The 15,989-nt window shown below is 38.9% G+C and overlaps 1 protein-coding gene across 2 annotated transcripts in view; it reads right to left on the bottom strand.

Annotated features, from left to right (window-relative positions):
* ARFGEF1 (ARF guanine nucleotide exchange factor 1) overlaps positions 1–15,234 on the bottom strand; it is a 64,027-nt gene extending 48,793 nt beyond the window's left edge. The window contains exons 1-2 of one of the 2 annotated variants that reach the window (XM_087706969.1): positions 14,575–15,234; positions 127–157 (exon numbers count right to left, since the gene is read on the bottom strand). In XM_087706969.1, the coding sequence (XP_087563095.1) occupies positions 127–157; positions 14,575–14,698 (155 nt within the window). In that variant the 5' untranslated portion in view covers positions 14,699–15,234. The remainder of the gene's footprint in view (positions 1–126; positions 158–14,574) is intronic. The other variant, XM_087706970.1, reaches the window with a different exon arrangement.
* Positions 15,235–15,989: the final 755 nt, after the last annotated feature.

The raw sequence follows: 15,989 nt of genomic DNA, 5'->3' as shown, positions 1-15,989 counted from the left end.
GTTTATAAATCCTTCTCCCTAAAAAATAGAATGAATGGCAGATTTAATTTCCATATAGAGTCAGATATTTGTGCTTATAATCATCTCACAAATGTAAGTATTCATATTTAATATGAACAAAATTACCTTTGTTTTCCAGTTTCTGTTTTTATTTCCTCTGGAAAAAAGCAAATAAAAACTTTTTAATAAGAATGATTAAAACTATAAAATAAAACTATTTTGCACATCTCATATATAACATTTCCAATTAAGATGCTGAACTTAAAACTATAAAATAAAACTATTTCCCACATCTCATATGTAACATTTCAAATTAAGATGCTGAACTTACCTACCCCTCCCCCAATTAATAAATAAATATAAATAGCAATTTCTACTATAATATAAAATATGGGGAAAGCATGTCAATCCAATAGCATCCATAGTATTATTCCTTGTATCGTTTTCACATATTTGTGAGGGAGATTCTAGGACTACATGATAAATGGTTTTAAAGTTTGCAAACTTCATAAATGATATAATTTGAACATTGGATAGTGACAAATAAAACAACAAAAAGCATAAAACGTAAAGCAGTCACCTACAAATGTTACCTAATAATAAATCCCTAGAATTATCAGCAACAGTTCCATTGTATATTATGCCTGATCCTATTTATAGTTTTGGGGTAACATCATCAAAAGGTGCAAAAATTTGCCTGGTCAACCAAAAATGTGTAGTTTTTAGGCTGACTCTCTTCTATGGGGCAATTGCATGTCTCATACTTCACTTTCAAAATGCATATCAAAGTCACAATCTCTTACTCCTTTAATCATCTTAAAGCTAGGAACAAGGACTAAGATTCTTCAAGAAAGAGCAATTTCAATACTCCTTTTCCCCTGGGATTGAATCCAATTCAAAGGTTGTCTTTTTCCCAAATCTTGAAGATTTCTATTTCATGAAGGAACTAATTCTGCTTTTTGTATCTATTTAGTCCTATTATTAACCATACTGATTATGTACATTAAACATACTTTTATTGGTAGTTTCCCTAAAATTTGGTATATTTTGGCTTTTAATAATTATATTTCATAAAGCTTAAAACACCTACGAATGTCCAGTAATAAAAGTCACAATAGAAGATAAGCACTCCAAGCCTGAAAGCTCTCATTTCAAAACAATTTGCTGCATTTTACATTGTATTGAACACATTTGTTTATTATTTATATTGTCGTCATTTGAGAGGGTTATATAAATATTGTGCATGTAAGATGATACTTATTATTATAGTGTATTTACTCATCAGGAAATCCCTGAGATATAGATTAGACTTGGGAACTTGGAGAAAAACAATTGAAGAAGGCAAGTGCCAATACATTCCCAAACTATCTCCCAAAAAACTGTATGAACATCTCAGGGGCTGGTTTGATGCAAAGGAGACTTATAGTTACTAATATTAAGAATACATTTGGGAATTAGGCAGTAAATTAATATGTGTAAATAAATTTTCCCTAGGGATTGTCACACATATTTTTTTCAGATCTTACTGGCATTAGATTTACTGCCTAACTCAAATTTATTACATTATTGGTTTTCCAACTGCTTTTTAAAATGAGACGTTTTCTATGGATAAAAAATAGTGAAACATTGGCATCTTTTATAATTGATTCAAAACAATATATTAAATGACATATTTAAAATATACAAACTCAGAATGAAAAAGCTTTTGAAGTATCATACATCAATTTCTTTCCTTTTATCATCATTACAAATACTTTAGAGCTAACGTTTCAAGTTTGATAAGTAATGAAGAATGAACCAATTAGAATTTCCTTAAATATATAAACAGATTTTAAATGTGCCCATATTAAAGTATTATCTGGCTTCCATAATACAATATAGTCCTACAGAATAATTTTGCCAACATGTACTTTCTTGTTGAAAATATATATTTATGCAATTAATTCTGATATTTTGTTTAATGCCTGGTATTATTCTACAGTTTTATACAGGAGAAAAATTACTGGGGTTATACTTTTTATAGAAGAGAAATTGTGGGCATTTTTAAAATTAAAATATCATAGTGTTAATATTAATAGTATCTTGCAATGTTTGGAAAACAGAAATGAAGAATCAGAAAAGAAATGATCACAAAAGCCAATATAAAAAGAGATTATAGGGCTATAGAATTTCAGCTATTCTTCAACCGAGAACAAAACACTGAATTTGCAAGTAAATTCTCTTTGTCGGTGCGTGTGTATACATGCACAGATACACACACACAAATAATGAGACATCAGTAAACCACTCCATAATCCATATTGAGATTATTTGATTTAAACGTTTTGTGCATTTTTAAGACAAGGCCAGTTTTTAACATAAATATTTATGCTACAGTACCTCGTTTATTGACTACTTGTTTAGTGATAAAATTATGATGACCCTGGGAGACTTCCAACCTGTCTTCGAAGTTGCAGCTGCAGCGTTCTTGTGGTCAGGTGATTATAATTTACAATCGTTGCAGAATTCCACAGTCATTTGATCATTATTTGCAACCTTCATAGCCAGTTCTGCTAAGTAAAGTCAATGGGGAAGCCAGCGGGAAATTACAAATCATGGTCATGTGATGTAGCAGTTAACAACCACAGTCAGACCTGTTATCATGTCAATATGGTCACATGATTTTGTGTTTAATGACTTAATGACAGTTGTCAGCCCCCAATGTAGTCAGTAAGTGAGCACTACTTGAAATTCAGATTTCAGGGTTTTTTACTTATTGAGGAACTGCCAGAAGGCATACATTTGAGCATAATGAGCTGAGGAATGCCTGGAATGTATTCCTTCTGTAACATAAAGGAAAAGAAAAAAGAACCAATCAAGCTAAATTAAGTTTCCCCAGAACTTTTCTGCAGTAATGAAGTATGAGAAGTATGTGTCTGAGAACAAACTATAGTCAGTCTAAACTTCAAAGTTTTCAATAATGAATGATCAAAACATGTCTGCAGAAAAGCCTAACAGAGAAATACCTGGAAATAAACTGTAACAAATTAATCTGGTTAATTTAATTTAATTCAAATGCTTATAGGTATTAAATACCAGATCAGGAAACAAACATAAACCTTTTATCTATGTAAATAGCTCCCTATTATTTGACAAGTTGCAATTCTCTACAATAGAATCAGGTGGTGACTAATGTCAGAACTGGAGTAGAAACATAACCTTTAAGAAACAAGAGCATGGGAGGCGGATTCTTGCAACAATTAAATATATGAGATCAGGAAATAAAAGTTCCAGGCTTTTATTTAGTCGATTAGCTTCATCCTGACATAAAACATGGTAAAATTAAATTCTTCATGACAAGTCACTTATACAAACAAAACTTGTATAAATATATAAAATATATAAAAATAAGGATAACCTCCTTTTCCCTCAAAAATCTAAGGGGGACTTCATATACTTATCATTTACAAAATAAAAAAATGTATAAAAAATGTAAAATTAGAGATGGTTTTTAAATGTTACTTGGAGACAGTTTGCTACAAGTTCCCAAGTAATAGAAAATTATTTCCATCCACTTAACATTCATGCCAGCAATTATTCATTATTTATTCATGCTAACTCAAGATTTTTATTTGATTTATTATTTATTCACGCTAACTCAAGATTTGTTTTAATCCAGACTGATTAAAATGCAGCAGTCTATTTTGTATAAAACCCTAAAACAAAAACAATTCTTAGATTGCACCAGGCTAAATCCAAATCAAATATATTAAAGGTAGTCCTCGAATTGTGATGGTAATTGGGACCTGTATTTCCATTACTAAGCGATGCAGTTGTAAAGCACAATGTCATGTGACCACATTGCTTAGCAATAGCAACTTTGGCACTTCCCACTGCCATCATTATCCAAATTCTGCCAGTCATTACTCAAAAAACTCATCCAAATCTAAGCCATTCTGGGCTCAGTCCCTCCCAACTCCATGGCTCGTTTCTTCCAAGGTAAGGGACTGCCTCCCCTTCAATTCCCTCTTTTTGGCCACCCTGTACTCTGCTTTGTGGGGTGGCAAACAGTCCCAAACCCACAGAGCTCTAACTAATTTAGTACTACTATTTGATAAACCGCTATTCTTTCCTTCCTTGACTTTGTTTGTTTTTCTCTCAATTTGTGACACATTGCTGGATTGAGACCTTTTCTAGCTCAGGGTCTGGATTAGTTGATTCAGCCTGTTCCTCTGCCACTTCATCTGATTTCTATGGTGGCTGAGTGTTAGACTGGTGAAGCCATTTTTATTTGCATAAATTCACTTCTTAAAAAGATTTAAGAGCTTTTAGAATGATAAGCAACATGTTTGTAAGAGGAGGTATTTGTTAGTTTATAGTGGCAAAAATTCAGGAGGAGTCTGATAGCACCTTTTTTGATTAACAAATTTATAAAAAGGTGTTAAACTTTCATGAGCTGCAGCTCCTATTATCTCTATGCATCTGGCAAGATGAGCTGCAGCTAATAACATTGATGCCTTTTTAATATTTTGTTATCTAGAAAAAGTGATACCGGACTCCTGATTTTTTTTTGTCCAAACACCGTTTTTTCCTGTGTGACTAGAATACATTCAGGTTTTGACCACACTTCAGGTTTAGCTTCAGAAAAAGAGGGGGTGATATCAGCTTTTTTCTTAAATTTGGACCAGTAGTTTATCAATCCAAAGTATGTATTTAAATACTATTTAAACAAAAGCAGGCAATGTTTTGCATATCAATTAAGCAACAGAGTAAAAAAAGATGAGAAGGTAGTAAACTAATGGAGGCGTGAGATCATAAATCAGAACAATGTCATGCTAATTGGAAAGCAACTTTCATTAAATTTCATTAATTTTTTCAGAAATCAAATACAGCTTGACTTTCAGCAGTTCATTTAGTGACTGTTCAAACTTATCACTGAAAAAATTATGTATGACCGTTTTTCACACTTATGACCACTGCAGAATTCCCATGGTCACATGATGAAAATTAGACAGTTTGGGGCTCAATTGTGGTCATAAGTTGAGGACTAGATGAAGGACTGAGTTATGGCCAATGGGAGAAAACCTATTTAACTCAAACTGCAAACATTTAGTTTGATTTTTTCATTGTTGTTGAAGTGAGTGCTATCACACACCTAGATAAAGAGAGTTCCAAGAGGTCTTCAGAAAAAAGAATGATAGTAAGTAGAAGATAGGAACAAGCACCTTACCCCTCCAAAATGACATTTTAAAGTACATTCTATACTTTTATTGTTTTATGGCAGACGTAACAACAAAATTCTTGACTTATGACTGTAATGGAGCATATCTGTTATGGTTGTCAGTTGTGATAGTCATAAAGTAGCTCATCACATGACTGGACCCAATTTTACAACCTTTTTTGCAACAGTCTTTAAACGAATCTATTGTTCCCTATAAAGTACTTTTGTTAAAAACCAGAAGTAAACTGGTTTTCAGCAAAATGTCATGAATATAAATGACCACTGCATCAAGTGACTGCAAGATAATGCAAGCAGCCAGAATGCTGTCATATGAACCACAAAGGGCAGATATCAGAACCAGGTTGTAAGTATCTTTTGGGAACTCCATCGTAACTTTGTAGAAACATTGCATGTTATGTTGCATGTAGTAACATTGTCGCTAAGCAATCAATCATAAGTTGAGGATTCTCTGTATTATCTGAAGTATTTTATACAGGTCAGAGCCCTATGCCAAAATTGTGTTGAAAAGACAGGTATATCTATATATCATTTGTTGATGAAAATTTTCAGTCATCCACATACAGTTGTCTGGAAGTTGAATTATGGCAAGTAGACATCTTTTCTTTTTGGTTTCAAACATCTCACTGCTTATCAGCTTATAAGACAGAGGAAGTTGGTGGATGTTTCAAGCCAAAAAAAAAAGAAGTCCACTTACCAAAATTCAAATTTCCAGACATATGTCATTTGGTTCCTAAACAACTGTTCCTTATTCAGAACAATCTGAAAAAGACATTCATATTTTGAACACTATTTCCTCAATGTGGAAGGAAAACATCTATTATATTGGGTATCGTGATGGTATCTGCAGGTAGTCACAAAGTGACTTTCTTTCGCCCGCCTGAGCTCGTGGCAGCCCGCCTGCTGCGAGCACAGGCAGGCGAAAGAAAGTCACTTTCTTTTGCCCACCTGTGCTCGCGGCAGCCTGCTTGAGCTCGCGGCAGCCCGCCAGTGCTCGTGGCAACCCGCCTGAGCTCTGCCGCGAGCACAAGAAAGTGACTTTCTTTCACCCGCCTGTGCTCTGTTGCTGGAATTCTTGTTAAGTCCATCCCATTTATCTCAGCAAATCTCTTTCAAGAGAACTCTGGAACAATCGGGCTTGGGAAAGAATCTATGGTTTTAAGCAGCTGCCAAAGAGCCTGACACCATATGTGCAAACAGACAACACGTAACTGGATACATCTGTTGATCATCACAGAACAAGCCTCAAACTTGGTAATTAGAAATTTCATTAGGCACTTAAATTATACCAATAAAACCTCAGATGGCATAGTAAAAACATCATTCCTACAGACTTTTTTTACATGGCCAATTTTATAGCCTAAAGAGCAGTTAGTCAGGACTGGACTAAAAATGTTTATCATGGCCTTTTAAAAAAGGACTGCAAGAGCAAATGATCACAAATACTAAGGAAAACATTTAAAAATAATAGTAGGCAAAAGTCCTATTCCGCAAAATTAAAACATTTTTACTTGAGAATAATAAGTAAAGCTATTATCTCTATTAATAAAATATATTGCCATTAAAGCAAGATGCAACAACATCTTGGTTACAGAAAAGCATCTAATATTCTATCCCATTCCTTTTAGCAAACAAGTGTGCACAGAATGGCATAACTTATTAGTGATATATAGTTGACTTGAAAATTGTACTTGTTAATTTTCTCATTAAATTGAAATAAAGTTCTATTTGAGATACCACAAAGTTCTCTTCTGAACCTGTTAGTTCAGTAATTTTATTCATTATAGTTAGTCTTTGCTTAATGACTGCTTGTTTAGCAACTGTCAAGTAATGGCACTTAATTAACAATAATTACAATTGATCCTTCAAGGTATGGTTGTCACAGCATCACTGTGGTCAAATGATCAAAATTCAGGCACTTGGAAGCACACGTGCACTTTCAACTGCAAGGGCATTTCAATACACACACACACACACACACACACCACTGCCACCGCCGTCTTCTTCCTCTGCTGCTGGCCCAGAATCCAGATACTGGGTGAGCATGCAGCTGGTGGCTGTATGCCCTGAGCCTGACATGGTGGCAGAGTTTCATTTGCTATAGGGAACTTGTTGGCCTGGCCTGGAAGGAGTCCCTGGGACAGGATGGTGAAGTGCAGCACTCTCGATCACCAGGTGGAGGGAAAGAGGTGGCTCTCCAGGTGAAAGTAGAAACTGTGCCTGAGGCATTATTCAGTGTGGCAGTAGAACTAAAAGAAAGGGAGAGCCGAGGTGGCGCAGTGGTTAGGGTGCAGTACTGCAGGCCACTTCAGCTGTTATCTGCAGTTCAGCGGTTCTAATCTCACTGGCTCAAGGTTGACTCAGCCTTCCATTTTTCCAAGGTGGGTGAAATGAGGACCCAGACTGTGGGGGTGATATGCTGACTCTGTAAACCGCTTAGAGAGGGCTGAAAGCCCTATGAAGCAGTATATAAGTCTAACTGCTATTGCTATTGCTATTGCTAAGATACCTTTCCAGAGGTGAAGTGCAGGCTCTGTAGCTCACATTGGAAGTGATCCTGGAGACCCAGCCTGCAGGGCTTTAGCAAGAGTAGAGGCAAGCCCAGCACCAAAAAAACCTACCTGCAGGCCCTCTGCTCACTCTTAGCCAGCCTTCCTCTTGTAAATTTATTTATTTATTTTATTTATTTATTGGTCTTGTATGCCACCCACTCCCGAAGGACTCCGGGCGGCTTACAATAAACAGAGGAAGGGGATAAATAGACAGACAGACAAACAACAGTTTAAAATACGCAACATTCATAGTTACAGTGGGGCTGGCTATTTCAACAGCCCCCCAGCCTGCTGGAGCAGCCTGATCTTAGTGGCTTTGCGGAAGGCCGGGAGAGTAGTAAGGGTCCGGATCTCCACGGGGAGTTCATTCCAGAGGGCTGGAGCTGCAACAGAGAAGGCTCTCCTCCGGGGAGTCGCCAGCCGGCATTGGCTGGCAGATGGAATCCGGAGGAGGCCTAGTCTGTGCGATCTGATCAGTCTATGGGAGATAATTGGCAGGAGGCAGTCTCTCAGGTACGAGCCTTGTGAAGAGCCAGCAGACTCCAATACATTGAAACCAGTAGGATGGTTCTCCAAGGCCACTTTCAGCAAAGATCAGTTGGGGGCAGTGGGGTAGGTGGCAGAGTGTAAGAAAGCAAAAAAAGGCAGATATGGGAACAGGGAGAGATAGGTGTGCTGGGGAGTTGAAGTGAAGGCAAACACAGATCAGGAGAAGCATGAAGTCCTGGCCTAACAACAGTGTGGGCTTGGCCTAACAACAAAAACTGGAATTTCTGGAACTCCCATTACTAAGTGGTGCAATCATCTTTCACCTAACAACCACTTTCAATAGTGATAGAAATTCCAGTCCCAATTAGGGTCATTAAGTGAGGACTACCTGCAAGAGGATTGAGAAGAAAATGCTTACTAAAGATAAATATAATAGGAAATTGGGTGGGATGGCTAATAATCTAAAAGATAGGAATAAAATGTAAAGTTAGATTAAGGAAACAGATTGAAACTATCAAAGAAAAATACCAAGTTGTTGATTTGGGTAACAGAAATAAAGTGCGCAGATATATAATGTGAGATCTTTTTTATTAACTGGACCTGTAAAAAAGAATGATGGAATAATACTTGATCGCAAATGGAGTATGAGTCAGCAGTATAATTTGGCTGAGAAAAAGGGAAATGCAAATTTAGACTGCATCATCAAAACAATTTCCAACTCTCCAAGTTGTACATGGATCACAAATCACCAAGTGCCATATGCAATCCTGGTAGCGTACTTTAAAAATAATTCAGAGACACTGGAGTAAATTCAGAGAATAATGGGAATGGTCAGGAGACTAGATACATACAGCTAGAAAAAAGAAGAGAAGACAGACTAAAGGAAGTGAGTGTTTCAGCCTTGAGAAGAAAACACCGAAAGAACTCTAATACCTGAAAAGATGTTATATAGTCCCAAAAGCTCTTTTCCAAAAGGCAATTGGACTTTCACAGTGTCTTGTTTCTCATCCAAAAAACTTCTTCAAAACTGAAGAAGGTTTTTGGAAGAGAGGTGAAATGTTTTCAAAGAAAAAAAAAGTCCAGTTACTTTTGAAAAAAGCACCTTCAAGACAATTATGACCTGGATGATTGAGAATCTCCATAGATATGTTATATGAAGAGATCAACCAAATTCTGTTTCTATTATACCATATGCAGAACATGAAATAAAGGATTTAATTTAAAGAAAAACAGATTCCAACTGAAACTCAGAAAAAGTTTCTTAGCATTTCAAATTGTATTTCAATTACTTAAAGTACTGGTAGGTTTTCCTCCGCCCAATTGTATTCAAGCTCAAGGTTTGTTTTTTTTAAAAACAACTCATGGGAATGCTTTGTTTTTTATTGACTGTTGATCCAGTTTTCATGAAACTGTAAAACATGAAGATTGGAACAGCATACAGATTAAAATGAATATTTAAGTAATGGGAATGAGGGAGAGTACATAATCTATACCCTTTCTACATTCTAAACAAAGTCAATATCGTTCCTCTGACATGAAAAAGTGAAGCTAGCCTGAAGGTATAAGCTAACTGGTTTTGTAAGATTTATACCTCAACCCATACATGTAGGAAGAGTTATGCAGCCTAATTCTATAAATGTGCGTGTTACCTTTTATTAGATTGTCATAATGATTTGTAGATTCAATAAAAGTATATACAAATTTACTATGTGCATTCATTTTTACATTTCTAGTAATCATTATTATTTTGATTTTTCTCCCTAGGCAAAAATATAACACTTTATTTTTATATATCACTTAGGAAAGTCAGCCTAGTAATTTTTTTACAATTTTAACATAGTATTTTTTTATTTGATTTATACCCTGCATTTTATTGAGGAGCTTGAGTTGGCAGATATAGTACTTCTTCCTATTTTTCTCTATAATAATACCCTTTGAGGGAGTTAGAGCAGAGGTCACCATCCAGTGGTGGTCCGTGAGAAAATTTTGGTGATCCACGGCACACCCGGGTGGAGGAGCTGCTCCAGGATGACCAATGGGCCAGTCCTGTGACTAGAGCTCTGAAATATGGGACCGGCCAGGCAACTCATGGTGGGGCTGGAAATCTCTGCCATAGAGGGAAGTACATGAAGCTTGCAACTTTGCAGGAGGTGCAATGTGCAAGGAGTGGCACAGCCCTTGCTAGCTGGAATGAGATAATGGTGCTGTTGTGGCAAGGGAGGTGTGTGTGGCACAGGCAGGCCGAAGCAATGGGGGTCGGGAATCTGTGGCTCTTTCGTACCCCTACTGTGGCTTCCTGTCGGCTGAACCCACCACTGGCTGGCCTGGTCCTCGCCCTCCCCTCCCACTCACTCCTAGCCTGGCCTGAGAAGGGAAGGGTGGAGGATGGAGATTTGTTCCATATTCCAGAGGGGGAGCGAAACTTCATCTGTTGCTAGATCTCGCGGGCATTTCTTCCAGCCCTTGTTGATGTTGTGCGACTGGGAGACACATGACTTCCTCTCTGCCCCAAGACACTGGCTGGACCATGAGATGAGATAGAGATAGAAGAGAGCGAGAGAGATGAGAGAAAAGAGATGAGAGTGAGAAAAGAGAGAGAGAGAGATAAAATGAGATGAGAGAGAGATGAAAGAAAAGAGAGGTGAGAGGTGAGAGATGAGAGAAGAGAGAGAGAGAAAAAGAGAGAGAGATGAGAGATGTTTTGTTTTCTGTGGGAAATGGGTCCAAATGGCTCTTTGAGTGTTTAAGGTTGCAGAAACAGGCGGCGAAGCTAAGTGCCTGAAGGACCCCATCCCGTCACTGTGAGTCCAGGTGCTTCAGCGAGTGGCATGCTGGATTCATATTAGTGGTCTGCAGGATTTCAAATTATGAATTTGGTGGTCCCTGAGGTCTGAAAGGTTGGTGACCCCTGGTCTAGAGTGAGAATGAGTGGCCCAGAGCCACTCAGTAAAACTTTGGGGCTGAAGGTGGGTCAGAACTACAAGTGTTTTTAGCTGTAACTTTAAGTACTTCTTGGATTAATCTTGCTTCCATTACTTGCTTTTATTTAGTTAACTAACAAGGCTGGCATTGGAACAAAAACAGGCAAAAGCAAAAGAGCACAAAATATCTGTTGTTGAAAATTAGGATATTATACTAATGATAAGAATCTAATGAAAGTCAAGATGATTCATCCTACCAACTGGAGGAAGAATTTTTCCTTTTTGATCTCAGTACAAATAAGGATTGCCCAACAGCAAAATATACACAAATGCTTTACTACATTTATTATTCCTTACTTTATTATCCAATTTTAAGGAAGAATCATAGTGGTATTCCTTCTTAACAATCTGGAAATAAGACAATTCTTTAGGATGCTTATGTCTGCTTCTTGTCATATGTACATAAAAAACAATGCAATTGCACCACAGCTTGGGGTTGTAAACCAGTCACACTACAAAAAAAGCTTATTCTCATGAAATCCCTCTCTCTCCAATCTCTCCAAAGAGGAGAAAGAATGGTATGGGAAAGGAGAGAAATCACCCACCCCGCCTTTTGCAAATTTTTAACAGAGCTAGTAGAAGTGACAAAAGCAATATTAAATTTGCAAAACTACCAAAGATGGAAACAACACGAAAAACAAGGAAAGACTCCAAATCAGGAAGAAGTCCCAATCTTCAATTACGATGCCAAAAATATTAATGGGCAGATAATAATTGTCTCAAATAAGATTACAGATGGAAGGAGCGTACTGAAAATTTGTACATATATCCAGGATACTTTAGAAGATATTCCATTTACAAGAATATCCAACAGATTGAAAGAGATCTGTCAAACTAATCAAAGAAAGAATACTTTACAGAATGTTCGAACAACTGCATAATATCTTTAATGCTAGCAAAATAATTCTTAGGACCATCCAATGAAGATTAGAGCTCTGCAGAGAGATGCCAGATATTCAGCATGTTTTATAAAAGTCTGAAAATCAAAGACATTACTGCTAATGTATGCTGGATATTTGAGAAAGCCTAAAAATCTAATAAGTGTTTAATTGACCATAGAAGGCCTTCACTTCTTTCAAGCTGTGTCAAGCTGTGAATGCCTTTAAGAAAATGAGAACCTCATAATATCTCTGTCCTCACATAAAACCTATGCATAGGACAAGAGGTCATGGTCTGGGGAGAATATGGCTAAATATTTTAGGTCAGCAAAGGGATGAGGAAAAGGCTGTGTACTTTCTCTTATTTATTAACCTATGTAGTGAATATATATTGAGAAAGGATAAATTGGAATTAGATGAGTTTTTTGTTAAAACGGGATGAAAAACTTTCAATTACCTACATTATGCTGATAATACTCTCAGCTGCAAATCTAAGTAAGATCTAGTAGAAAATTATTAATCTTACAGTGCTAATCTGCAAATGTTAGTAATGAAAATCTAAAAGTATAGTGAAAAAAATTGTACTATTATATGTAATAAAGATCAAAGTGATACAGCAACCAGATTCAGAACTGACAACCAAATGGTAGATAATTTTTGCCTTTCCAAATCAACTATTAACCATAAAGGAATGCAAAGGCTCTCACAGGAACCAATTTTAACTGACAAGTTAATGCCATCAATACTGTACCTTAATACTTTCATTGTTAACTGTGTGTGTGTGTGTGTGTGTGTGTGTGTGTGTGTGTGTGTGTGTATGATGTAAACTAATATGCTATTGAGGTATGCTGGATCCACCCTATTATTTAGTATTTGTCCCAGTATTTAAAGCAAGAATACTTTAACTCCTTTAACCCTATAATATCTAATCATTTTCTATTAAATTTTACTTTTGAAATGGGATGCCATTAAAAAAGAATCTGGATACTTTAAAAAAAGTTATATTTATTCTGAGAAATTTAAAGCTAAGACACTGAATCTCAATACCTTTGACAATATGGAAGATAAAAAGGAATGAATTTAAAATATTTTACAATTATATTTAGATTAGAAATGTGCATAAAGTAATGTAATTTGGTAAAGAACAAATTATTTTTTTCCAATTATAAAAGTATTTAATAACACGTAAGAAACAAAAACATCAATTTTCTGGTCTAGGTCTAATATAATCTAGGCTTAAATAATCTTATATAAACTGGTCAACTCACTGGGTTCCACTATTTTTTTATAAGAAGTGAAACTCAGTGCGCATTAGCTATTTTATATGTCTCAAAACACAATGAAAGGAAATGATAAAGATAAATATCCACATTTATACAGATATCTATAAAACATTTCAATAAATACCTTATTTGGGCCAGAAGCCTTAAGTAGAGATATGTAGATATGATTTCCTTTAGAAGTGCAAGATAGATTTAAATCCATATTTAAAAAATATTAGTTTTGTATTTCCTTCCATAGTGACATAAATAAATAGGTAAGACAAGAAACACTAATCCTCCCAAACAATACATTTTTTTTAAAACCATCTCTGTATGCTACAATAGAATGCCTTCTTCCACCATTGCCTCCTTTTCTGATGTTATGCATTTTCCTTACACAACAGCCTCTCAAATCAGGTATCAAATGTTGCCAGGGTAGCACTGTCCCTTGTTTTTCCATCATCTTCTTGTCTTCAGCTTCCTTCTCTTCCTCCCTCCTCCCCTGCTGCCTATCACCTGCTCCCTTCCCAGACGGCCTTGTTCTTCCAGGTCAACTCTTTACACACCTTCCCTTGCCTATTCATGCAGGGTGTGTTTATGAGCGAGGGAGGAGGTTAAAAAGAAAGGAAAGCAAGCAAGCCATGTCAAGGCAACCGATTATATTTCGCCGTCGACGCAACGGAGGGAGGAGAAAAGAGGCGGATGGTTAATTGATAATTAATATTCTTCCTGTTCACGCTCTCAAGGTTCTTTCCCAAGACGAGTACAAAACACGCAAGAACAACCCACAGGGGTTCCCCCCCCCCCGCCTGCCTCCCATCCCCGTATCCACCTCGAGCGTGACTCGCCGCATTGCTAGATCACAAAGGCCTGGCCTCACGTATCTAGAGGGCCACAGCAGCTCCTCCTCTCCCTTCCTGGCTCCGGATCCAGGCGAAAACTGACCGCGGCGCATCTCTGTCGCCCCACTCCGCACACATAACCCTCTCACAAAACGACCCTCTCTCTCTCACACACACACACACAGACGGCCCCACCTCCGTCGCCTTTTCTTTCTCAGGCCGGCCTCTCCCTATAATGACAGCCGCCCTATTCGATTCTAAGGCCCAGTCTGCCCGCCGCAGGTACCCGGTTCTCCCTCCTCCCCACTTTTCTTCGCTCCCCACCCCCCCGTAGTCTCTCCTTCCTATTTACCTAAAGCCACCTCGCAAGCTTTGCGCAGCTGGGAATGATGCGCCTTCTTCACCTCCTTGTCGGCCAGGATCTTCTCCAAAGCCCGTGTCAGGAACATATTCTTCGTCTTCTTCCCCTCATACATGAGGGCGCGCTGAAAGTGAGGGGAAAGGGGAGGATGAGCGGAGGTGATTGTCAGGGCTGCGCCGGCTGAGACCCGAAGAGACTTCCCGGGGAAAGGGTCTTCTCTCCCCTCCTCGGAGGAACCGAAACCGGCTCTGACCCAGGCGGCTACCGCAGCCCCTGCTCGACGCGGAGGAGGAGGAGGAGGGACGAATCGGCTCTCCCAAGAACGCAGCGCTGCCCGTTTGCCTCAGCCTCCATTAGAAGCAGCGGCAGAAGCGAGAGCGGCAGCAGCAGCGGCGGCGGCGGCGGCGCCCAAAGCAGCAGCCTCCCGTCCTCGCCATGTTGGAAGGAAACGACGTCAAGGCCGGAGCCGAGTGGTTTACAGAGGAGGAAGCGGCAGCGGCGTCGAGGTTGCTACAGCTGCTGTTGCTTCAAGGCCGGGAAAAGAGGGCGCAGCCGCAAGGGGGGGGGGGAGCGAGCGAGCAAATAGCGGCGCTGCCAGTCGCGCAAGGTAGAAAAGGGGAGCAGGGACTGGCTGGTGGCCGCGCGCAACAGGTGCGGGGAGGGCGGGGCCTGGGATTCCTCTTCGGAGAGAAGGGACGGAGGAAGGGATTGGAGGCCTTCCCGCTCGCCTCCCGCCTTCTCCCGCCATATTTGATTTCTCTGAAGACTCCGTCGCCTAGGCCGGCTTCTTCTCTCCGGCGACTGAGAAAGCGGTTGGAGCTTCAATTTCTTGGCCCCTTTTGGCCCCACGATGGGAAAGAATTTACCGGCGGCTGGGACTCGGAACCGACTCGACTCGACCAAGCTGGGATTTTTCCTCATTGATTTGGGCTGTAAAATGAATATAGCGAAGCTGAGGGGGAAATTGGGTTTTTGTGACCAAGTACTTCCTTCGAGGAACGGCTACGGAGCTGGTTTGTAGTTTTTATGTCTGGCGGACTGTACACCGATGCCTGTAATAATCCTTGCATTCAGTTTTAATGTTTTGAATCTTTATTCTCCATAGTGAGGGGGAGGAGTATCCAGCATGGGTTGACTTTATCCTCTCGTTGATTGGACTGAGTCATCAGAGCTCTTGGTATAAGCCTCTGGTCCACCAGGCTCCGCCCAGTTTATAGACTCAGTCCACTCAAATGGACAGTTGACCATCCTAGATCTCCAACAGGTCGAAGATATTCAAGAAAGAAAAGGAAGGAAAATCCCAGTGTCTCCCTCCTACAGCATCCCAGGCGAGCTGGCAACTCCCGGGACTGTAAGGATCGGCCAAAAGCCCCTCAGCGGGCGGCCCGCCGCCCAGGCTTCTGAGT

Source organism: Thamnophis sirtalis, unplaced genomic scaffold, assembly GCF_051295495.1.
Source record: "Thamnophis sirtalis isolate CommonGarterSnake01/CBP01778 unplaced genomic scaffold, rThaSir2_p1.2 scaffold_2, whole genome shotgun sequence".
NCBI classification, from domain to species: Eukaryota; Metazoa; Chordata; class Lepidosauria; order Squamata; family Natricidae; genus Thamnophis; species Thamnophis sirtalis.
This window is presented reverse-complemented; position numbering and strand designations above follow the sequence as displayed.